Source organism: Notolepis coatsorum, assembly GCF_963971535.1.
Source record: "Notolepis coatsorum genome assembly, chromosome: 3".
NCBI classification, from domain to species: Eukaryota; Metazoa; Chordata; class Actinopteri; order Aulopiformes; family Paralepididae; genus Notolepis; species Notolepis coatsorum.
The window spans coordinates 88,472,012-88,498,137 of NC_140167.1; the positions used below are offsets into that span (position 1 = coordinate 88,472,012).

A 26,126-nucleotide genomic window follows, 5' to 3' on the forward strand; every position below is an offset into this window, starting at 1 on the left:
AAAAAAATAAAAAATTGAAGGGAATCGAACTAGCGAGCAACGAGCCGTAGGATCCACAGCCATGCAGCTTTGCCAATTGAGCTATTTCTGGATACTGAATAAGGGGCGGTTACTGGCATATAATGAGCTCCGCTCTGCCGCTACGCTCTGCTGCTGCCGCGTCGCCGCGGGGGCGTGGCTAGACGCAAGTTGGGCGTGGTTAGACACAAGTTGGTTGCCTTTAATATTTAGGCCTCCCGGTCGGCCACAAAATTACTGGGAATAATCGACGACTTTGGTAAATTGTCAGGCTTTAAGATTAACTGGAACAAATCAGCCTGCCTACCTCTTAATGAGCTGGCCAAGGCGGTGCGACTACCAGCTGATATCCCCATAGTGGAACATTTTAAATACTTGGGCATAGAGATATTCCCCACGCTGAGTCAAACTACTAAGTACAACTTCACGGGTACTTATGATAAAATACGCCAGGATCTAGACAGGTGGTCGTCCCTTCCTAACTCCTTACAAGCCCGGGCTTCCATAATCAAAATGAACGTCCTGCCTAGGATACATTTTGTTAGCTCAATGCTCCCTGTAACTGAGGAGTACAATTCCCTGACTGTATTGATAAGTATGGTATCATTAAACCACTACCGCTTTATGTACTTTAATTACTGGCCATACAGTACACGATATCTAAGTATGATGAACACTTTCCCACATATGAAATCAGGTCCACACAAAGGTAATAGTCAAATATTTAATATATAGCAAAAGGTACATATAATAATTACTTATTACATTTATGATTTGAATTGAATGCTCTTGTAAGGCAAATGAGTACTCGTAGGCAAATCAACACTGAATGTCCAATCTCTGGTTACACAGGAAGCAAGTATACAACCTGGCTCTTAGGGGATTATATCTATGGTCACTTAATGATTATAGCTGGATAATATACTGCAGGGGTCCCGCCGGTTGTAAGCCAGTAGGGGGGGTAGGAGAGCCGTCGGCTGTATCCCATCTGGTCAACGATTTCTAGAGAGAATTCAGGTACAGAACACAGTGCCCGTAGAACCTTGATCCGCAGATGAATACACTTGGGCTCTCTTGTAGACGATAGCTGTAGCTGTAGCTGTAGGTCCACAACGGAGAAGAAGCGAGGCGACCTCAGTCTGGTCTGAGCGCCGTCTCACCTTGGCTCCTCTCGGGGTAAATCCAACACTCACCGGTGTTGGCGATTATCCGCTCCACAAATCAAAGCACCAAAGCAAATAGATATTCCATGCCGTATAGGGCTCAGCAGTCGTCGGGGTAGGTAATCCAATGTGCAGGTCCACTCGTCCTCGCCCAGAACTCCTCGGATGAAAGCACCACGCGTGGTCTGCCCAACCTGGTTAAGACTCTAGATAACGCGAGGAAACGATGGGGGTGCTGCTCACTTTAGAACTCTAACCGAACGATGCACCATACATAATAGACTATTATTACTTAATAGAAATACGGTGCCAAACTCTGGCAATTCAGCTATTAATTCGCACGAGGTATCACTGCTATTCTAAGGCCAAACAGGCCGTACTACACCGCACGCGGTATCGTGGGGTGAGGCTTCACGTCTTGTTACTTAGTTGGGTAGAAGGGTAAAGGGCTAAGAGGAATTCTACATTTCTTGCGCCATATTTATATGCACAGTGGACAAGTAGTGCCGCTCTGCTTTCGGTAGCCGTATTCCTGCGCGGAGCTGAGGCTAGTAAGGGCATGTCTCGTCGGTACCTTTGAACTTGAACGCCAGGGGCTTGTCCCTGGCGCCTGGTCCTTTTGTCCAATAAGAGAATTAACTATTATGGGCTGTAGTAGAATAAAGGGATATTCAGTGTATATGTACAAGGAATATACAAGGGATATCAAACGATATACAAATACTATTAAATATATATCCATAAATAAATATATATATTCGGTTTAATCTGATCCTTCACAACACTCCCCCTGCCCCCTCCAATAGACCACTGGCGCAAGGTACAATTGATGGTATCTAAGTTTATCTGGAATAACAAACGCCCGAGAATCAAAAGAGCTACTACTCAACGTAGGAAACAAGATGGGGGCCTCGCAATCCCTGATTTTAAGCTTTATTTCTGGTCCTTTTCACTGAGACCTCTGATGTGCTGGCTAGACCCTGTAGAGGCTGTATCTTGGCGCTCCTTAGAAGCGGCGGCGGTTTCACCGCTAAGATTGCAGGATGTAGTGTACTCCACTGTCCCTATTTCGAAATGCCGACTGAGGTATGGACCGATCATAACTCACGTGATCCAAACGTGGCGTAATGTACAGAAGTCGTGTGGGGTTAAATGCCCATGGCACCTGGACTCTCCAATTTTTAATAATCAGCAACTACTTGTTGGGCACAAGCCGGTTAGTATTCCTCAATGGCAAAGGAGGGGAGTTCATACTCTGGAGGATATTTATGATAAGAACGGCCTTCGGGCGTTTCAGGACTTAAGAGAACCCTAACCCTAACCCTGTCTATTGCCATTCTCTAAGACAAACTCTAACCTTAACCAGCTCCTTAACAGTGCCTAAACTTAACCCTTCTAACCTTAACCAACTCCGAAACAATGCCTAACCTTAACCTTAACCATGCCTAACCTTAACCATAACCAACTCCGAAAGAATATTGCCATTCTCTAAGACAAACTCTAACCTTAACCAGCTCCTTAACAGCGCCTAAACTTAACCCTTCTAACCTTAACCAACTCCGAAACAATGCCTAACCTTAACCTTAACCTTAAGTTAACATGCCTAAACTTAACCGGCGAAAGAATGCACGTTAAAAAAAAAAAAAAAAAAAATTGAAGGGATGCGAACTTGTCACCAACGGACCGCAGGGCTGTCAGTTGAGCTAAGCGTCGAATGAAAATCATCGGGGATTACGGCTACATAATGCCGCAAGCTCTGCCGCAAGGTTGGATGACACCGGTCATTGTATAAAAGCCATTACACCACGCACAGTCGTGGGTTATGAGAATTCCCTCGGCTACGCCTCGGGCCTAACAACCACCCCTAGGCATGGTCTAATTCCCATAACCCACTCCTGCGCGTGATGTAATGCTTTAATATGCCACCATGATGGAGGATTACAATGTTACCATGATTGTACTCTGAGTGAATACATCTCTCCTCCCAGTTGTATATCCCAAATATACAGTATTGTGAAGGGCCCCTACCTGGCTCGGTGATGTGGTTACATTTAAAAAAAAAAAAAATCGATGAACTGAAATGTCCTGGGGCACAGGAAGAAAATATGTGAATTCTTAAAATGGGTAGCATTCCCCATTAAAAACACATTTTTAACCTATGTTTTTTTTTATTATTAGAATTAATAAACAGTATGTTTTTAACCTGAGAGAGTGTCCCACCTGGTCCTACCTAATTCCTTAGGAGTCAACCATCTGTGTGCTGGCCTATCCACGCACTCTATATAAAGGACAGGTTCACATGAAATCAGTGACTAATCTTGATTGGAACGTATATATCCAAGTGGCCTCCAGCTACAGAGATGAGAGTCTCTTCACTCAGAGAACAATGGTTCCTTTGTAACATTCCATTCTCCATTGTATCAAGGCCATCTCCTTCCGTTCCAATTCTTTAAAACCTCGGTTTGACCTTCAACATGTAGATCATGCTATTTTGGCTCAACTCCCACCTCGCCAATGGCCTTTTCTCTCACAAAAGGCAATTCCTTATCGTCTTCAGCGGTCCTGCAGGGAACGATTCAAGGCCCCTTTATTTCCTTCCTGTTCTCACTCATCATTTCTAGTATTTTTTTTTTTAAACTTTGACCAGTCACCTGGTTCTTTTAGCGTTTATCGCTTTTTTCTTCTCATTCATACTTGGTCAAGTTCGACCGACAGAAGCAGGCTGAAAGGGTTCAGATGGGGGGGTAGACACTCTGGGAAAGGCACGGCTGCCGTCCGGGATTCGAACGCGCTCAGCCCCAGATCCGCGCGAGCGCGGTTGTCCACGACGCTGAAATAGCACTCGCGGTACGTGGTGAGCTACTGGAGCTCCCCTATCATTTCTAGTCTTACGTCTCCTTCCACTACTACACTGATGATACTCAGTTGCGTCTTCTATTAAACTTTCCATTCCTAGTGACGTATGTAGTGCCCCGTGTAGTATGTACGTATGTATGTATGTAGTGCCCTGTGTAGTATGTACATATGTAGTGCCCCGTGTAGTATGTACATATGTATGTATGTATGTAGTACCCCGTGTAGTATGTACATATGTAGTGCCCCGTGTAGTATGTACATATGTACATATGTAGTGCCCCGTGTAGTATGTACATATGTATGTATGTAGTGCCCCGTGTTGCAGCGCCATGTTCACATCCACATGTTTTAGGACCAAAATAACATAAGTGTAACTGAGGGGTACAATTCCCTGACTGTATTGATAGGTATGGTATCATTAAACCACTACCGCTTTATGTACTTTAATTACTGGCCATACAGTACACGATATATGAATATGATGAACACTTCCCACAATGAAATCGGTTCCAGTCAAAGGTATTAATCAAGTATTTAATGGAGCAAAAGGTACATAGGATACTTTACATTATTCTTTGAATGCACTTGTAAGGCAAAGGAGGATGCGTAGGCAAATCAATAACGAATGTCCATTCTCTGGTTACGCAGGAGGCAATTATACAACCTGAATCTTAGGGAATTACATCTATGGTACACTGGTAATATAGCGGGAGATACTGGAAGGGGTTCCCACTGGTTGTAAGCCAGCAGGGGGGGTAGAAGATCTGTCGGTAGTAGGACGTCTGGTCAACGATGACTAGGGAGACTTCAGGTACAGAAGCCGGTGCAGTAGCCTCTTGATCCACAGACGAATACAGCTTGGTTCTCTTGTAGACTGTAGCTCCACAGGGAAGAAAGCTAGTCGGCCCCAGGCTCTCTGGGCGCAGACTCGACTTGACTCCTCTCGGGGTAAATCCAACACGTGCAGGCGTCGGCGATTATCCGCTCCATAAATCACAGGACCAAAGCAAATATATTCCAGCCGCAAAGGGCTATGTAGTCGTCGGGTAGATTAATCCAATGTACATGTCCATACGGCTCTCGTCTAGGTCTCCTCGGGTGAAAGCGCCATGCGGTCGGCCCAGCCTGGATAAGAACTCTAGCTAATACGAGAAAGCGTTGTAGATGCTGGTCACTATAGAATTCTAACCGCACGATACACTATACACAAATAGACTATTAAAGACTTAATAGAAATATGTTGCACTCGACGGTATAGCGCCAAACTCTGACAATTCAGTTATTAATTCGCACGCGGTCTCGATGCTCTATTCTGAGGCCAAACAGGCCATACTTCACCGCACGTTGTATCGTGGGTGAGGCTTCAACTTATCGGTAACATACTAAGGACGAAGGGTACGGAGGTAAGGGGCTTCTATATTCACCAGCGCCGTATTTATACGCACAGTGAACAAACTAGTTCCAATCTCATTTCTGTCGCGTATCCCTGGGCAAGGCCGGGCATGTCCAGACACATCTTGACGGTGACTTTGAACCTGGCTCCGGAGGCCGGTCCCTGGCGCCGGTGGACCGCTGTCCAATAGGAGAATGAACTATTATGGTCTGGGCTAAAGGGATATTCCGTGTATATGTACAAGGAATATACAAGGGATATCAAACGATATACAAATACTATGCAATATATATCAATAAATAAATATATATATTCGGTTTAATCTGATCCTTTGTAACAATAAGATAAATAGTTTGTGCATCAAATCTACACTTTCAGGTGTGTTGACCTGGGGTGTGTCCAGGTGTGTTGTCCTGGGGTGTCCAGGTGTGTGTGTGTGTGTGTGTGTGTGTGTGTGTGTGTGTGTGTGTGTGTGTGTGTGTGTGTGTGTTATCCTGGAGGGTCTAGGTGTGTTGTCCTGGGGTGTGTCCAGGTGTGTGTGTGTTATCCTGGGGTGTGTCCAGGTGTGTTGACCTGGTGTGTGTCTAGTGTGTTGACCTGGGGTGTGTCTAGTGTGTTGACCTGGTGTGTGTCTAGTGTGTTGACCTGGTGTGTGTCTAGTGTGTTGACCTGGGGTGTGTCTAGTGTGTTGACCTGGTGTGTGTCTAGTGTGTTGACCTGGGGTGTGTCTAGTGTGTTGACCTGGTGTGTGTCTAGTGTGTTGACCTGGGGTGTGTCTAGTGTGTTGACCTGGGGTGTGTCTAGTGTGTTGACCTGGGGTGTGTCTAGTGTGTTGACCTGGGGTGTGTCTAGTGTGTTGACCTGGTGTGTGTCTAGTGTGTTGACCTGGGGTGTGTCTAGTGTGTTGACCTGGGGTGTGTCTAGTGTGTTGACCTGGGGTGTGTCCAGGTGTGTTGACCTGGGGTGTGTCTAGTGTGTTGACCTGGTGTGTGTCTAGTGTGTTGACCTGGGGTGTGTCTAGGTGTGTTGACCTGGGGTGTGTCTAGTGTGTTGACCTGGTGTGTGTCTAGTGTGTTGACCTGGTGTGTGTCTAGTGTGTTGACCTGGTGTGTGTCTAGTGTGTTGTCCTGGTGTGTGTCCAGGTGTGTTGACCTGGAGTGTGTCTAGTGTGTTGACCTGGTGTGTGTCTAGTGTGTTGACCTGGTGTGTGTCTAGTGTGTTGACCTGGGGTGTGTCTAGTGTGTTGACCTGGTGTGTGTCTAGTGTGTTGACCTGGTGTGTGTCTAGTGTGTTGACCTGGGGTGTGTCTAGTGTGTTGACCTGGTGTGTGTCTAGTGTGTTGACCTGGGGTGTGTCTAGTTGTGTTGACCTGGGGTGTGTCTAGTGTGTTGACCTGGGGTGTGTCTAGTGTGGTGACCTGGTGTGTGTCTAGTGTGTTGACCTGGTGTGTGTCTAGTGTGTTGACCTGGTGTGTGTCTAGTGTGTTGACCTGGTGTGTGTCTAGTGTGTTGACCTGGTGTGTGTCTAGGTGTATTGACCTGGGGTGTGTCTAGTGTGTTGACCTGGTGTGTGTCTAGTGTGTTGACCTGGTGTGGGTCTAGTGTGTTGACCTGGTGTGTGTCTAGTGTGTTGACCTGGTGTGTGTCTAGTGTGTTGACCTGGTGTGTGTCTAGTGTGTTGACCTGGTGTGTGTCTAGGTGTATTGACCTGGTGTGTGTCTAGTGTGTTGACCTGGTGTGTGTCTAGTGTGTTGACCTGGTGTGTGTCTAGTGTGTTGACCTGGTGTGTGTCTAGTGTGTTGACCTGGGGTGTGTCTAGTGTGTTGACCTGGTGTGTGTCTAGGTGTGTTGACCTGGTGTTTGTCTAGTGTGTTGACCTGGGGTGTGTCTAGGTGTGTTGACCTGGTGTGTGTCTAGTGTGTTGACCTGGGGTGTGTCTAGTGTGTTGACCTGGTGTGTGTCTAGTGTGTTGACCTGGGGTGTGTCTAGTGTGTTGACCTGGGGTGTGTCTAGTGTGTTGACCTGGGGTGTGTCTAGTGTGTTGACCTGGGGTGTGTCTAGTGTGTTGACCTGGGGTGTGTCTAGTGTGTTGTCCTGGGGTGTGTCTAGTGTGTTGACCTGGGGTGTGTCCAGGTGTGTTGACCTGGTGTGTGTCTAGTGTGTTGACCTGGGGTGTGTCTAGGTGTGTTGACCTGGGGTGTGTCTAGTGTGTTGACCTGGTGTGTGTCTAGTGTGTTGACCTGGGGTGTGTCCAGGTGTGTTGACCTGGTGTGTGTCTAGTGTGTTGACCTGGTGTGTCTAGGTGTGTTGACCTGGTGTGTGTCCAGGTGTGTTGACCTGGGGTGTGTCTAGTGTGTTGACCTGGTGTGTGTCTAGGTGTGTTGACCTGGTGTGTGTCTAGGTGTGTTGACCTGGGGTGTGTCTAGTGTGTTGACCTGGTGTGTGTCTAGTGTGTTGACCTGGAGTGTGTCTAGTGTGTTGACCTGGGGTGTGTCTAGTGTGTTGACCTGGGGTGTGTCTAGTGTGTTGACCTGGTGTGTGTCTAGTGTGTTGACCTGGGGTGTGTCTAGTGTGTTGACCTGGTGTGTCAAGTGTGTTGTTCTGGGGTGTGTCTAGTGTGTTGTTCTGGGGTGTGTCTAGTGTTGTTCTGGGGTGTGTCTAGTGTGTTGACCTGGTGTGTGTCTAGTGTGTTGACCTGGTGTGTGTCTAGTGTGTTGACCTGGTGTGTGTCTAGTGTGTTGACCTGGGGTGTGTCTAGTGTGTTGACCTGGGGTGTGTCTAGTGTGTTGACCTGGTGTGTGAATAGTGTGTTGACCTGGGGTGTGTCTAGTGTGTTGACCTGGTGTGTGTCCAGGTGTGTTGACCTGGTGTGTGTCTAGTGTGTTGATGGTGTGTGTCTAGTGTGTTGACCTGGTGTGTGTCTAGTGTGTTGACCTGGTGTGTGTCTAGTGTGTTGACCTGGGGTGTGTCTAGTGTGTTGACCTGGGGTGTGTCTAGTGTGTTGACCTGGGGTGTGTCTAGTGTGTTGACCTGGTGTGTGTCTAGGTGTGTTGACCTGGTGTGTGTCTAGTGTGTTGACCTGGTGTGTGTCTAGGTGTGTTGACCTGGGGTGTGTCTAGTGTGTTGACCTGGGGTGTGTCTAGTGTGTTGACCTGGTGTGTGTCTAGTGTGTGGACCTGGTGTGTGTCTAGGTGTGTTGACCTGGTGTGTGTCTAATGTGTTGACTGGGTGTGTGTCTAGGTGTGTTGACCTGGTGTGTGTCTAGTGTGTTGACCTGGTGTGTGTCTAGTGTGTTGACCTGGTGTGTGTCTAGGTGTGTTGACCTGGTGTGTGTCTAGTGTGTTGACCTGGTGTGTGTCTAGTGTGTTGACCTGGTGTGTGTCTAGGTGTGTTGACCTGGTGTGTGTCTAGTGTGTTGACCTGGTGTGTGTCTAGTGTGTTGACCTGGTGTGTCTAGTGTTGACCTGGGGTGTGTCTAGTGTGTTGACCTGGGGTGTGTCTAGTGTGTTGACCTGGTGTGTGTCTAGTGTGTTGACCTGGTGTGTGTCTAGTGTGTTGTTCTGGGGTGTGTCTAGTGTGTTGACCTGGGGTGTGTCTAGGTGTGTTGACCTGGTGTGTGTCTAGTGTGTTGACCTGGGGTGTGTCTAGTGTGTTGACCTGGGGTGTGTCTAGTGTGTTGACCTGGTGTGTGTCTAGTGTGTGGACCTGGTGTGTGTCTAGTGTGTTGACCTGGGGTGTGTCTAGTGTGTTGACCTGGGGTGTCTAGTGTGTTGACCTGGTGTGTGTCTAGTGTGTTGACCTGGGGTGTGTCTAGTGTGTTGACCTGGTGTGTGTCTAGTGTGTTGACCTGGGGTGTGTCTAGTGTGTTGACCTGGTGTGTGTCTAGTGTGTTGACCTGGTGTGTGTCTAGTGTGTTGACCTGGGGTGTCTCTAGTGTGTTGACCTGGTGTGTGTCTAGTGTGTTGACCTGGGGTGTGTCTAGGTGTGTTGACCTGGTGTGTGTCTAGTGTGTTGACCTGGTGTGTGTCTAGTGTGTTGACCTGGTGTGTGTCCAGGTGTGTTGACCTGGTGTGTGTCTAGTGTGTTGACCTGGTCTGTGTCTAGTGTGTTGACCTGGGGTGTGTCTAGTGTGTTGTCCTGGTGTGTGTCTAGTGTGTTGACCTGGGGTGTGTCTAGTGTGTTGACCTGGTGTGTGTCTAGTGTGTTGACCTGGGGTGTGTCTAGTGTGTTGACCTGGTGTGTGTCTAGTGTGTTGACCTGGTGTGTGTCTAGTGTGTTGACCTGGTGTGTGTCTAGTGTGTTGACCTGGGGTGTGTCTAGTGTGTTGACCTGGGGTGTGTCTAGTGTGTTGACCTGGGGTGTGTCCAGGTGTGTTGACCTGGGGTGTGTCTAGTGTGTTGACCTGGGGTGTGTCTAGTGTGTTGACCTGGTGTGTGTCCAGGTGTGTTGTCCTAGTGTGTGTCTAGTGTGTTGACCTGGGGTGTGTCTAGTGTGTTGTCCTGGTGTGTGTCTAGTGTGTTGGCCTGGTGTGTCTAGTGTGTTGACCTGGTGTGTGTCTAGTGTGTTGACCTGGGGTGTGTCCAGGTGTGTTGACCTGGGGTGTGTCTAGGTGTGTTGACCTGGTGTGTGTCTAGTGTGTTGACCTGGTGTGTGTCTAGGTGTGTTGACATGGGGTGTGTCTAGTGTGTTGTCCTGGGGTGTGTCTAGTGTGTTGTCCTGGGGTGTGTCTAGTGTGTTGACCTGGGGTGTGTCTAGTGTGTTGACCTGGTGTGTGTTTAGTGTGTTGACCTGGTGTGTGTCTAGTGTGTTGACCTGGGGTGTGTCTAGTGTGTTGACCTGGTGTGTGTCTAGTGTGTTGACCTGGGGTGTGTCTAGTGTGTTGACCTGGTGTGTGTCTAGTGTGTTGACCTGGTGTGTGTCTAGTGTGTTGACCTGGGGTGTGTCTAGTGTGTTGACCTGGGGTGTGTCTAGTGTGTTGACCTGGGGTGTGTCTAGGTGTGTTGACCTGGGGTGTGTCTAGTGTGTGTTGACCTGGTGTGTGTCCAGGTGTGTTGACCTGGTGTGTGTCTAGTGTGTTGACCTGGTGTGTCTAGGTGTGTTGACCTGGTGTGTGTCCAGGTGTGTTGACCTGGGGTGTGTCTAGTGTGTTGACCTGGTGTGTGTCTAGGTGTGTTGACCTGGTGTGTGTCTAGGTGTGTTGACCTGGGGTGTGTCTAGTGTGTTGACCTGGTGTGTGTCTAGTGTGTTGACCTGGAGTGTGTCTAGTGTGTTGACCTGGGGTGTGTCTAGTGTGTTGACCTGGGGTGTGTCTAGTGTGTTGACCTGGTGTGTGTCTAGTGTGTTGACCTGGGGTGTGTCTAGTGTGTTGACCTGGTGTGTCAAGTGTGTTGTTCTGGGGTGTGTCTAGTGTGTTGTTCTGGGGTGTGTCTAGTGTTGTTCTGGGGTGTGTCTAGTGTGTTGACCTGGTGTGTGTCTAGTGTGTTGACCTGGTGTGTGTCTAGTGTGTTGACCTGGTGTGTGTCTAGTGTGTTGACCTGGGGTGTGTCTAGTGTGTTGACCTGGGGTGTGTCTAGTGTGTTGACCTGGTGTGTGAATAGTGTGTTGACCTGGGGTGTGTCTAGTGTGTTGACCTGGTGTGTGTCCAGGTGTGTTGACCTGGTGTGTGTCTAGTGTGTTGATGGTGTGTGTCTAGTGTGTTGACCTGGTGTGTGTCTAGTGTGTTGACCTGGTGTGTGTCTAGTGTGTTGACCTGGGGTGTGTCTAGTGTGTTGACCTGGGGTGTGTCTAGTGTGTTGACCTGGGGTGTGTCTAGTGTGTTGACCTGGTGTGTGTCTAGGTGTGTTGACCTGGTGTGTGTCTAGTGTGTTGACCTGGTGTGTGTCTAGGTGTGTTGACCTGGGGTGTGTCTAGTGTGTTGACCTGGGGTGTGTCTAGTGTGTTGACCTGGTGTGTGTCTAGTGTGTGGACCTGGTGTGTGTCTAGGTGTGTTGACCTGGTGTGTGTCTAATGTGTTGACTGGGTGTGTGTCTAGGTGTGTTGACCTGGTGTGTGTCTAGTGTGTTGACCTGGTGTGTGTCTAGTGTGTTGACCTGGTGTGTGTCTAGGTGTGTTGACCTGGTGTGTGTCTAGTGTGTTGACCTGGTGTGTGTCTAGTGTGTTGACCTGGTGTGTGTCTAGGTGTGTTGACCTGGTGTGTGTCTAGTGTGTTGACCTGGTGTGTGTCTAGTGTGTTGACCTGGTGTGTCTAGTGTTGACCTGGGGTGTGTCTAGTGTGTTGACCTGGGGTGTGTCTAGTGTGTTGACCTGGTGTGTGTCTAGTGTGTTGACCTGGTGTGTGTCTAGTGTGTTGTTCTGGGGTGTGTCTAGTGTGTTGACCTGGGGTGTGTCTAGGTGTGTTGACCTGGTGTGTGTCTAGTGTGTTGACCTGGGGTGTGTCTAGTGTGTTGACCTGGGGTGTGTCTAGTGTGTTGACCTGGTGTGTGTCTAGTGTGTGGACCTGGTGTGTGTCTAGTGTGTTGACCTGGGGTGTGTCTAGTGTGTTGACCTGGGGTGTCTAGTGTGTTGACCTGGTGTGTGTCTAGTGTGTTGACCTGGGGTGTGTCTAGTGTGTTGACCTGGTGTGTGTCTAGTGTGTTGACCTGGGGTGTGTCTAGTGTGTTGACCTGGTGTGTGTCTAGTGTGTTGACCTGGTGTGTGTCTAGTGTGTTGACCTGGGGTGTCTCTAGTGTGTTGACCTGGTGTGTGTCTAGTGTGTTGACCTGGGGTGTGTCTAGGTGTGTTGACCTGGTGTGTGTCTAGTGTGTTGACCTGGTGTGTGTCTAGTGTGTTGACCTGGTGTGTGTCCAGGTGTGTTGACCTGGTGTGTGTCTAGTGTGTTGACCTGGTCTGTGTCTAGTGTGTTGACCTGGGGTGTGTCTAGTGTGTTGTCCTGGTGTGTGTCTAGTGTGTTGACCTGGGGTGTGTCTAGTGTGTTGACCTGGTGTGTGTCTAGTGTGTTGACCTGGGGTGTGTCTAGTGTGTTGACCTGGTGTGTGTCTAGTGTGTTGACCTGGTGTGTGTCTAGTGTGTTGACCTGGTGTGTGTCTAGTGTGTTGACCTGGGGTGTGTCTAGTGTGTTGACCTGGGGTGTGTCTAGTGTGTTGACCTGGGGTGTGTCCAGGTGTGTTGACCTGGGGTGTGTCTAGTGTGTTGACCTGGGGTGTGTCTAGTGTGTTGACCTGGTGTGTGTCCAGGTGTGTTGTCCTAGTGTGTGTCTAGTGTGTTGACCTGGGGTGTGTCTAGTGTGTTGTCCTGGTGTGTGTCTAGTGTGTTGGCCTGGTGTGTCTAGTGTGTTGACCTGGTGTGTGTCTAGTGTGTTGACCTGGGGTGTGTCCAGGTGTGTTGACCTGGGGTGTGTCTAGGTGTGTTGACCTGGTGTGTGTCTAGTGTGTTGACCTGGTGTGTGTCTAGGTGTGTTGACATGGGGTGTGTCTAGTGTGTTGTCCTGGGGTGTGTCTAGTGTGTTGTCCTGGGGTGTGTCTAGTGTGTTGACCTGGGGTGTGTCTAGTGTGTTGACCTGGTGTGTGTTTAGTGTGTTGACCTGGTGTGTGTCTAGTGTGTTGACCTGGGGTGTGTCTAGTGTGTTGACCTGGTGTGTGTCTAGTGTGTTGACCTGGGGTGTGTCTAGTGTGTTGACCTGGTGTGTGTCTAGTGTGTTGACCTGGTGTGTGTCTAGTGTGTTGACCTGGGGTGTGTCTAGTGTGTTGACCTGGGGTGTGTCTAGTGTGTTGACCTGGGGTGTGTCTAGGTGTGTTGACCTGGGGTGTGTCTAGTGTGTGTTGACCTGGTGTGTGTCTAGTGTGTTGACCTGGGGTGTGTCTAGTAGTGTTGTCAAAAATATTGATTTTTCGATACATATCGATTCTGAATATTTAAAACGGTTGCAATACTAATTTCCCGCAATATCGATATTTAATTATTCATACTTTTTTCTTTTTTAACATTTGTATAAGGAAGTTGCATTGTTTATTTCAATACCTGTAATAGTACAGTAGTCCACACACACACACATGTGCATTCAGTTAAGTTGGAATATGACTGTAATACAAACAGTTCAGTTTGTCAGGTACATGCAACACAGATTACAGTGTTTACTTAATTTCTAAGATTTGATTTGAGTTTTTATTTAGTACATAGAATTTATACAATAGTATAAAAACAAGGGGTACAAGGATAACATGTGAAAGTCTGTCGACTTGTTTCCAACATGGTCCCAAGAAGAATACAATAAATCACAAAGAAAGGGTTAAGAAGATAAGATAGATACTAGATAAAATAGACAACACAATTTTCTGAAAGAGCCTCATTACAGCATGTCATGTGCCTGTTCTTCAAGAGTGGTGGCCAAGCACCCTCTGCAACCTATTGTTATTGCCCTGGGCAGAGAGTTCCACAGCCGGCAGGCTGTAGACAGAAAGCCATTCTGTGAATAGGAACCCTTTCTAGGCTCATAAACTGAGAGCTGTCCAGACCGTAACTGTCGTCCGTGGACCCGATTATATCATTTAGTTATTTTTAGGGATGCTCGATATTGGCTTTTTTACCGATACCGATATATCGATATTGTCCAACTCTTAATTTCCGATACCGATATATGCAGGGTTCCCCCCCCCCCCCAAAAATGGAATAATTTCAGGTAATTAACATTACATATCTCTTGTTGTGGAATTAACACAACATTATGCATACTTTTGACAATAAATTAAATCAGAATTTGTTCTTACTTGCTTGCCTGGGTAAATAAAGGTTATAGAAATGTAAAAAAATATATATATATATATTGAAAACCGATACCGATATTTTTCAATATCACATTTTAATGCCGATATCGGCCGATAATATCGGACATCCCTAGTTATTTTTTAAATGTGTGATCTAAAGATAAACAAAGGGTTTTAAAAGTGTTATATTTATCTTCTCTTATAGTACCAGAGAGAAGCTGAGGAGAATCAACCAGCAACAAAAGCAAAATGTATTTAAAAAATATATATATTTATCTTTTTTTTCTTCTTTTTTTTTCATTTTAAGATTTAACCTTTTTTCTTGTGGTATCGAAAATGGTATCGAATATCGATACTTTTCAAGGTATCGTATCGAAGTTAGAAATTCAAGTATCGTGACAACACTAACCTGGGGTGTGTCCATGTGTGTTGTCCTCGGGTGTCCAGGTGTGTTGACCTGGGGTGTCCAGGTGTGTTGACCTGGTGTGTGTGTCACCTTGTCCAGTGTCATGTCAGGCAGGCTGGCAGTTAGCGGGCAGGGTTCTCTGTTTGAGACCTCATAGCCATACAGCGCTAGTAGCTCCTCCAGGGGCAGCTCACTGGCCTTCACACCACAAGAGGAGGAGGCGGGGGGGAGAGAGGGGAAACATTGACATTACTTTCACAACATTCACAAACACACTCTGATGACATGTTGGTCATCTGTAAAAGGCACATTTCACTCAAATGTTTTTCTCTTCCTCCTCAATTAGCTGAAAATAACGAATGCATCTCCACAAGGAAAATATTACAATAAGAGACCTCACACTGTAGTTGCCATTATTTCAACGATTTGTGCAAAAACAGAAAATAAGCTACAGTAATAAAAACAGCTCAACCTTTAAAACGTGTGTATAACACTGGTAGAAATAGAGCAAAAGCTACTTTTCATTATTTACACCGTGATTCGGTTAATGAGGTGGAAACAGCCTGGAAGACATTCGTTATCATGAAGCAGCTGATGATGATGAGGAGACAAAGGGGAGAGAGAGTGACTGAGGTGGAATCGCTGTTACAGCGGACGAGGTGTTTATAAAAGATGGAGAGAAAAGGAAGCATTGAGACGCGTCTTCTGGGGAATTACACCTTCCACCCGGGGACAGAGGGGACAGAGAGGACAGAGGAGACAGAGGGACTGTAATGTTCTCTGCTTCACCGAGACGTGGTTGACGCCGGACGTCCAAAACCACGCCATTCAACCGGCCGACCACTTTTTCATTCACCGAAAGGATCGCACAGAAGAATAATCCGGAAAAAAAACGGGGGGGTGGAATAGCCTTCATGATTAACAACAACTGGTGTGACCCAGGAAACGTGAAGGAGCTTTCGAACCACTGCTCCCCAAACCTGGAGTACATAGCCATAAAGTGCCGACCATTCTTTCTCCCGAGAGAATTAACGTCGGTCATTTTGATTGGAGTGTATATTCCCCCCCCACGCAAACACGGGAGTGACACTTTCAGTTCTTCACAACGAGGTAAACAAACTCCAAATGTTGACGCTGCTATTGTGGTTGCGGGTGATTTTAATAGCGCTAATCTGAGAACATTTTGCCAAATTTCGATCAGCATGTGACTTGTTCCACCAGAGGCGGGAATATCCTTGCTACTCGCAATTTAACCCATTCTCTGCCACGCTTATATCCATCGCTGTTTGATCTCTGCCAGTACTGTAAGTCTATGGAGATGTTCACCTTCTTTGCAGGGCTATCACTTTTTAAATTGTATTGCTAAATTGACATTACTATGGCCCATTCAACATCGATTACTTATCGTTCAGGATGTAGGAACGTTTTACTTTTTCATTCACACATTCATACGAAAATACCGTCTAGAGCAGGGGTCGGGAACCTATGGCTCGCGAGCCATATATGGCTCTTCTGGTGACAGCATATGGCTCCCAGAATTTTTTGAGTAAAAAAAAAAAAAAAAAAAAAAAAAATTTTTTTAATACTTGTGATATTTCTTAATAATACTGTGTCATTTTAAAGTAAACAGAAATTAGTTTTGAAGATACAGCTAATAGTATCTGTAGCTGAAGATATAGCGAGCAGAGCTGGCGAGGGAACACAAGTGGACAGAAATTAAAAATCTTCAACCTGATTCTTAAAACTTGGAACGAGCTTCCTGTGACATACCACACAATGCAGCGTGAGTATTGCCGTATTGACCATGTTTGGCTCTACATATGCATATGGGCAGTCATTCTCGCATATGAGGAACATTAAGACCAACCTACGCTCACGTTTAACTGATGGAAGCCTCAACGCCTGCATGAAGCTCAACCTCAGCACGTATGAACCAGATTACAAGGCCATCAGCAAAACCATGCAGCACCAGAAGTCGCATTAAAAGTAAGACATATTTAATTTATTATACGTTAAAAATACTATATGGCTCTCAATGAAATATATTTAGAAATATTTGGCTTTTATGGCTCTCCCAGTCAAAAAGGTTCCTGACCCCTGGTCTAGAGTATAAATATGTTTTTATCGTTTTCTGCAGTATTTCCCAGAACGTGAGATATAGGCACAAATGCATATATTAGATCATCAAATGCAGTTTGATACCAATCGACGCTATATTAAAGATTTCAACTGTACATGGTCCTAAGGGTTATGACTGACCATGCGCGGGTGAACGGAGGGGGGGGGGGGGGTCGTTTATAATTCCGTGATAGTCGTTAGATGCTTCATGTAGTATGGGTGATATATTGATCAGAGCAGTTTGTATCGAAAATGATAAACAAAAACGCTGAAACTCACGTCAGTCTCCTCGTACCGTTGGGAGATGAGAGTGGAGCAAACAGATCCCAGTTATGTGGTGGGGATCTAGGCGATCCATTTCCGGTTTGTATATTACTAATACACGCCCAAATCATGTAGATTATTGAGTTATGGCAAAGATGTGTATCGAGTCCCGCGACGATAAACGAGTGGCCGGACGGAATTAGGGGACGGACCGAGCTGCAACGGGCATTTCCGGTTTGGCAACTCGCCAATCAGCCACCAGGTGGCAGTATTGAAGCGTTGCAGAGTTGTGCTGAGTCCAGCAGCATCTGACAAGGCTCCGTGAGTGAAATATGAATACCATGACGAAAATATGAAATTATGATCAGAATCACGTCGTACGCCGTTATTGGCAGAATTCGCATGAACTTGAAACCTGTTGTACGACGTTTTTGGCGGGGAAAGGGTTAAGAGTGGGTACAAGTCTCATGCTGCCAGTCCTTTCGGCAAATCAGACCATGACAGACCATGACGCCATCTTTCTTTTACCGTTTTTTACCGGTGATTCCAGAGAAATCCGCGATAATAGCTCTTCACAAAACACGTTGTCATTTTTCGGCTGATTTATGAATCGTTTTCAAATAAACGCTAGATTATCGATAGTATATGTGTACTTATGCACGCTAGAGAAGCGGGCTGAAAAATCGATTATCCATGACTTGGTCAGAGCTAACGTTACGCACACACACACACACACTCCGATGGCAGAGAAAAAAACATCTGATTAACCCAATACTGGTAAAATAGAGTCCTTACCTCACATCAGATGTTCTGCAAAAAGATTAATCCAATTTCTGATCGCCATTCCAAATATTGATCACGTTTATTGATCAATAGTTATAGTCCAAAACACATAATCGACCCTTCTCCCAGCCTCACCAGTGAATGTGATAACACAATACTGCTTGCCCGAGAATGACTACACGGAAACAGTGCTGGACTTTGTTTGTACTTTGGTAGAAGAAACAATCCCCTCTACCACAATTAGAGTTTACCCAAACCAAAAGCCCTGGGTGGACAAATCCGTCCTATGAGGCTCTGAAAGCGCACACCTCAGCCTACAACGACGGACTTGTGACAGGCAACATGAATGACCACAAGGTGGCGAGATACAACGTAAGGAGGACAGTAATAGAGGCAAAACGGCGCTACAGGGATCAAATTGAACTTCAATATGAACAGGCTGACTCTAGAGGTATGTGGCAGGGCCTCAGAACGATGACAGATTACAAAGGCACCTCCCTCAAGCTGAACAGTGACATCCAATTGGCAAATGATGTCCGTACCTTCTATGCGAGGTTTGAGGCTGTGAATAACAACACCAGCCTACAAACCACTGCAATGGAGGGGGGGCCACTGCCGATGGAGACTCAGTGTTCAGGATAACAGAACATGAGGTGAGGAGGACCTTTAACACTTTGAGTGCCAGCCACGAGAAATCTCGTTAGTTCATGCCATGCGTTGAGTGCCAAGAACGAGAAATCGTTATTTAATCGTTAGTTAGCCAGCAACCAGCCAGGCAGAGACGTTAGCTCTCAGAACGATTAGCCACGTAACCCTCTGCTGGCGCGTGCTGTGCACTAAAATCAACTCCGTGTCTGTAATAGAAGTCTGTGACGTCACGGTATTGAGAATCATACCGGCGGGATCTCGAAATATCCTGGTATACCGTAATACTGTCATACCGCCCAAGCCTAGTTACCAGTACCCAGCGTTGGGTCAATAAACGCAATCGATATTTGGAATGGCGATCAGGAATTGGAATAATCTTTTTGGAGAACATCTGATCTGAGGTAAGGAATCTATTTTACCAGTCTTGGGATAATCAGAGCTCTTTTCACCTATATCTCAGCGTGTCCCATATGTGTGTGTGTGGCTGTGAGTGTGTGTGTGCTGATCAGGAAATAAGATAATCGATTTTTCAGCCCACTTCTCTAGCGTGCATAAGTACACATATACTATCGATAATCTAGCGTTTATTTGAAACAGATTCATAAATAGGACGAAAAATGTCAATGTGTTTTGTGTATTCCAGTAAAGCGCGATTCCTGCAGAATCTTTTTTTTTCTGGAAGTTTAAAAAAACTAGCGTTTTTCAAAATGGTATAAAACGGAAATGAACCGATTAAAAAACAATCCGTTTCGACAATGTTGACTGGAAACAAGTCATTGATAAGCGACGGACGTATTAGACACATAGCCATAATTTAAGATATAGTTTATGCGTTCGCAAATGTGCTCACTCTCTCATTGAATAGAGTGTTGGCAATCCAGAGCTAACCCGTGCGCTCCCTGCTGGCACTTCAAGTGTTAAGAAAGTGAATATCAGGAAGGCAGCTGGACCGGACGGTATCCCGGGCCGCGTCCTAAAAGTCTGTGCCGACCAACTGGCCCCGGTATTCACTGACATATTTAACCTGTCCTTAGAACAGGCTGTCATCCCCACCTGTCTGAAGAAGTCCACCATTATCCCTGTACCCAAAAAATCCAAGCCTGCTTGCCTCAACGACTACCGCCCTGTAGCTCTCACCTCCATAGCCATGAAGTCAGGGCACGAAATTAACTTTTTGACTCACCGGCCAGTTGCGGGTAGATGGGAAAATTCTACCCGCCAAGCATATTTCTTACCGGCCAAAAGAAATACGCATTTTTGTGTAACATAGGCTATATATAAAAGTTGTTCAGTACATTTCAAGTAGATAAGCTATTACGTTAAAGAATACACACTTAAAGAGGCCAGAGTTAAATTTGTACTCTCTCTCTGAAGTCTAAACTTCACAACACACAATCTAAAACCCCTCCCTACCTCCCTCTCCCAAACCGTTCCTGCAACAAATGTTTTTATGTTGCATGATCATGTACATTTATTTTGTATTCTTTTTTTAATAGAATCGACAACGACCCTGAGCAAAGGATCTCCCCCCCCCGGACAACACAGAGCCCCCCCCCCCCCCCCCTCCCCAGAGACGAAGAATTCTACCTGGAACTCGACATCACATCTAATAAAAAACGGACTACACATTTTTCATCTGAACGTAAACAGCCTAAAACATAAGCTGGATGAAATAAGAAATCGGTTTATTAGCGGTAAGATAAACATACTATGTTTTACTGAAACTAAACTTGACTCATCTGTAACAGACCGTTCTAGTCGGCACAATCTACAGACGCCAGATCAAAATGGCTTTTATGATACTCTGGATGTGTGCTTAGCTGGAGCTGAGGATGCTGAAAAGATTCTTATTGGGGATTGGAACAGGGATATGCAACAAAAAGATGCACCCGTCTTCAAATCCTTCAATAGGTTTTGTGATCCGCACGGCCTCAGCCAGCTGATCACCCAACCCACACATATATATATATGTGTATATGTGAATCAACTCAGACTACCATTGACCTCATCCTGACCTCTGACAAGTCCAAGATCTCCAATAAAGGGGTTATAGCATGCGGGTTAAGTGATCATTATATGATATTGTGTACCCGCAAAAAGCTAAAACAAAAGGCCGGCTGTCACAAAACAGTCATATCTAGAGACCTCAAAACCTAATCTAGCGAGGCCTTTAACCTTGAACTGAAGAGCCTGGACTGGTCAGATGAGCTCAATGGTACACTGGTTGAAGAAACATGGCTTGGTTTCAAAACCAAATTTTCAACAATACTAAACGACATGGCCCCCCTAAGAACCACCAGGGTAAAAAAATCACGCTGAGCCGTGGATGCAATATTGGCCGCTATGAAAACCAGAGACAAAAAATGCTCTGAGTTTCGTAAAAGTCAGTCAAAGCTTACAAAAAGCACGAGCAGTGAACTCCAAGCCCACGTGACTGAACTCAAACTGGAAAGAAACAGACTAAGAAACGACGTAAACTCCATGATCAAAACTGCAAAAAAGAATTTCATCAATGATAAAACTGAGGAAAACAAAAAAAAACACATGAACTTTGGAAATGACTCAATAATCAACTAGGCTGCAGTAAAAAACTTAAAACCAGATTCTCAAACATAAACATAAAGACGGACAACACGCTCATCACAGACAAGCTGTATGTAGCCAATTACTTAAACATTTTCTTCACAAACATAGCCACAACACTGGTAAACAAACTACCCTCCCCCACTCAGGGCATTATGGGGTAGAACTCATAGTAGACCCCAACGAGTGCGGTAGTTATAGACCTGTAAGCCTCCTCGGAACAGATATCAAACTGTACTCTAAGGTATTAGCCATCAGATTACAAAAGCATATGACGTCTTTAGTTCACCCGGACCAAACTGGCTTCATAGGAGGCCGCCTGATCACTGAGAACATAAGACGTATACTGCACGTACTTGATGCCGACAAGGAGGACACCATACCTAAGGCGATGCTGTCCCTGGATGCTATGAAGGCCTTTGACAGGCTGGAATGGTCGTATCTGTGGGCAGTGCTAGAAAGGATGGGGTTAGGAAAAGGATTCATCGATATGATTAAAGTATTATACAAAGACCCATCGGCCATGATTACAACAGGCACAATCATCTCTGAAATATTTCCGGTATCACGCTCTGCCAGACAGGGTTGTCCTCTTAGTCCCGGACTGTTCAATCTATCATTAGAGCCTTTAGCACAATATATAAGACAATCCCAATCCATAGAACCTATCGTAATCAAGGGCACACAACAAAAAATTTGTTTATATGCGGACGATGTAATATTGTTCATGAAAAACCCCAACACCACATTGCCTCATCTGCTCAAGTTGATTGAGGACTTTGGTGATTTATCGGGATTTAAGATAAATTGGCCGAAGTCGGCTTTCCTTCCACTTAACACCCCTGCAAAAAAAGATACAACCCTCCCAGGACAGATACCGATGGTAAAACATTTCAGATGCTTGGGAGTGGAAATATTCCCTACCATAAGACAAACGGTGAAGCACAACTACACAAAAATCCAAAACAAAATCAAAGACGACCTTGATAGATGGGCAAAACTTAAGAACACAGTACAAGCACGGATATCAATAGTTAAGATGGATGTACTACCTAAAATCAACTTCTTCTGTTCAATGCTACCGTTACCCCCTCCAGAGGGTTACTGGAAAAGATTACACTCCTCCACATACAAATTTATTTGGAATAACAAACCACCACGTATAAAAAGATCCACCGCACAGAGAAATAAAGCAGATGGTGGCATGGCATTTCCAGATTTTATCCTATATTTTAAGGCGTACTCATTAAGTCCATTGACAACATGGTTTGACTCCCAAGCATTAGCATCTTGGAGAAAAATAGAAGAAAACATAGTAGCCCCACATAGACTGAAGGACATAGCATACACTAAACTACCAATCAAGCACTGTGAACGAAAATTTGGCCCCATAATTACTCATGCGATCCGGATATGGCGTGAATCACAAAAAAAAAATCCTAACCCACAAGAATGGCACAATCATACTCCCTTATTCAATAACAATGCTCTCTTAATTGGAAAACGACCTATAAGATTCCCTATATGGGAAGAGCAAGGCATACACTCATTAGGGGATGTTTTTAACAAACAGGGTTTTTGTAGTGATAAAGAAATACGCAAAAAATTTAATCTCACCAAGTCCACATGGCTTTTTCACAAACAGTTAGAGCTATGTTTGAAGTCTCACGGTGTTCCATTAGACAGACCAATTGAACACCACAGATACCACAAATTCTTCTACTCAAGAGAGACATCGAGAGGTTTTGTTTCAGAATTTTATCATCAATTACTAACGTCCTCGTATGAAACCCTCCAACTTGACTCTGTCTGGAGGAGGGATATACCAGACCTGGAAAATGACTTTGATTGGCAAGGAGCCTGGGCAAATGTCCGACTTACATCAAGGAACCCGGATCATCAACAAATCAATCTTAACTATATTCACAGGACATACTTGACTCCTATAAGACTGTGCCGAATGGGGCTCAAACAAGATTCCAAATGCACCCAATGTACAAATGGGGACGAAGGGACATTTATGCACATGTATTGGGACTGCTCACCAGTTAAGGCATTCTGGAAAGATGTGACCCAACAAATATCAAAACTCGTATCTTGGAATATACCTGTACACCCCTCGGTATTGCTGTTGAATGATGTTTTTGAGTTTGCAGTGAATCCACAGCTAAAGAGATTGGTTTTATCGGGTATCACAGTAGCCAAAAAGCTGATCGCATCACGCTGGTTTCAACCGGAAAAAATTTGCCGTAAAGTTTGGTTTCTTACATATCTCGATGTAATTTACCATGAAATATCTACAGCAAGAATTCTGGGTCTCAATGAATCCAAAATGTCAATGTGGTTAGAAGTGGTGGAGAGAATAAAAGCTAGCTTATAATGGTAGTGTCTGGTTAGGTGCGAGGGATAGTGGAGGTACTTCTCAAGGTGGGGTCCGGGAGGGGGGGGTTCGAGCTGAGCATATGTATGTAGTTTTTTTTTTTAGATAACAGGTATTATGGGTATATCTTATATAAAACAACTAACCAAAAGGTGATCACATTGGATGTGCCCTGACAATTAATGCTTGTATATCTTATCGTGTGTTGTCATGTTTGTTTATATGTTTGTTTAAAAGAAAAAAAAAAAAAAAAAAAAAAAATACAAAGAACTCATAGTAGCTTACTACAGAAACCTAGGGGTCCGCAAAGACAACTTCAAACTGGAAATGGTAACAACAGATGAGGTACTCAAAAAAACTGAGCGCCCTCCAACCTAACAAGGCCACTGGCCATGACAACATCCCCTCCAAATTCCTCAGAGACTCTGCAGCCACCATCACCCCAGTCATCACACACATAATAAACCTCTCCATAAAACAGGGACACGTCCCCAAGGACTTCAAAATTGCGAGAGTGACCCCTCTGCACAAAAAGGGCAGCAAATTAGACCCAGGCAACTACCGCCCTGTTTCTATTCTTACCTCCATCTCGAAAGTCATGGAAAAAGTAGTCTACAAACAGGTTGAAAAGTACCTAGTGGAAACAAATCTAATCTACGAATTCCAATCTGGCTTCAGAACATCCCACTCCACTGACACATGCCTTCTCTATTTGAACGACCACATCAAACAAGAGGTGGACGCAGGCAAATACTGCAGCATTGGTCATGCTGGACCTACAAAAGGCCTTCGACACTGTCAATCACTCCATTCTGATTGACAAGCTAAAAGCAATTGGTTTTGATAGTCTTATCAGTGAGCTGGATGCAATCCTACCTTGAGGGGAGGGAACAGATGGTGGAGGTAAACGGTACCCTATACCCCCCCCCCCTCACAGTGAGCTGTGGTGTTCCACAAGGAAGCATACTAGGACCGCTACTGTTCCTAATCTATGCAAACGACATGTCGTCAGCCCTGCTGGTCTCTGACAAGAACAAGTTACAGGTGGAAAAAACCCTCAGTTCAAAACTCGGCAGAATCTGCACCTGGCTCGCTGATAACAAACTATCATTACACATGGGTAACACAGAGTGCATTCTCTTCGGATCAAATAACAAACTCAGCAAGACCGACGGCTTCTCAGTTACAGTGGGTGACAATATTGTCACAAGGAAAGATGAAATTACATACCTAGATTCCATCCTAGAGGCAAATCTTTCCTGTGACAAAATGGCATCCAAGGTAATAAAAAAAGGTCAACCAACAAACTAGATTCTTGTACCGGATCTCCTCTCTGGTAAACAAGAATACCCTGAAGACTCTGGCAGGAGCACTCATTCAAGGGTACTACGACTATGCTTGCACCTCATGGTACCAAAGCACCTCAAAGGCGCTAAAAACAAAATTACAAACATCACAAAACAAACTGGTCAGACTACTACTTGACCTTACTCCTAGAACCCACCTCACCCCTGCCCACTTTGACTACCTAGGATGGCTTAGAGTAGATGACAGAGTACAGCAACTTGCAATGGGCCTGGTCTACAAGATACACTATACGACTAAGGTACCCATGTACATGTCAAAATACTTCCCAAAGGTCAGTGAATACCACGAACACAACACCAGAGGAAGCTCAACAAATCATGTTAAACCCAGATTCGGCTCAAACAAGGGACTAAACACGTTTCGCAATTATGCCACAACAATGTGGAAACGCCCTACCCAAAGCTGTAAAGGAATGTGAATCCCTAGCCACATTCAAAACCGCTCTTAAAGAGCACCTACGAGAGGCTGCAATTCGAAACTGGCCACCGTAAATGTCCAAACCCCCCCACCCCCACCTAATATGTACCGTATGTATATATTATCTCTCCACCGTATGTATATTTCTCTCCCACCCACCCACCCCCTCCTAATGTAGTCTCCTCCCCATCATATGTATATAATCTCTGTCAGGATCTATGGGTAACATTACTGTATATTTGCATATCATATATTTCACAAATGTAACAGTACTAGATACCTGTATGTCATGTATGTCCCTATGCCATAAATGTCATGATGTCATATATGTTGTGTATGTTGTCGTGGAATATATTATCATGTTCTTATAGATCTGTGTTGAGACATCATGTTATACAGCGTGACTTTCACTGTGACCAGCTTGACTGGTTAATGTGTGTATGTCTCTTTAAGAACACTCCGACATCCCCCCAGCCATAACTTCTTTGTTGTTGTTCCCAGTGACTGAGAACCATTTTTGTTTACCTTCATCATCATATCTGATATTATGTTATGACTGACAACTGTGTATTTAACATATTATGTCTGAACAGCGCTCTGGGTCAGTCTATGGCCAGACGCTAATGTGTTAACATGTTGTCTCTGACTGTAGGCTGTCCTTTCATTTGTGGCCACGGTGAAATAAACGTTCTTATTATTATTAATAATGACTCAGAATGATTTGTAAACGGCTCATCGTTTAGTCCTTTAATATTTCCCATTATAATGTCATAAATGTCACTATGAATTGAAAATGGGGGACCCTGATGTAAACAAGAAAAACGTCTTTCTCTGGTCTACATCCCCTTAACAATTGTGTGTATTGAGCCGTACAAAATTGTACCCATTCTGCAAATCTGTTAAATAAAATGTTCATTCATAGTCAAGTCAAGTCAAGAGTTTTAATTGTCACGGCATACAAGTATACAATG

At 45.3% G+C, this 26,126-nt stretch overlaps 1 protein-coding gene across 4 annotated transcripts in view; it reads right to left on the reverse strand.

Moving 5' to 3' along the window:
• The window catches only part of mier2 (mesoderm induction early response 1, family member 2), a 114,221-nt gene that overhangs the window by 78,588 nt on the left and 9,507 nt on the right, over nucleotides 1-26,126 (reverse strand). For all 4 annotated transcript variants that reach the window (XM_084310077.1, XM_084310078.1, XM_084310076.1 and 1 more), the window contains exon 3: nucleotides 14,598-14,792. In XM_084310077.1, coding sequence (XP_084166203.1) covers nucleotides 14,598-14,792 — 195 coding nt within the window. The remainder of the gene's footprint in view (nucleotides 1-14,597; nucleotides 14,793-26,126) is intronic.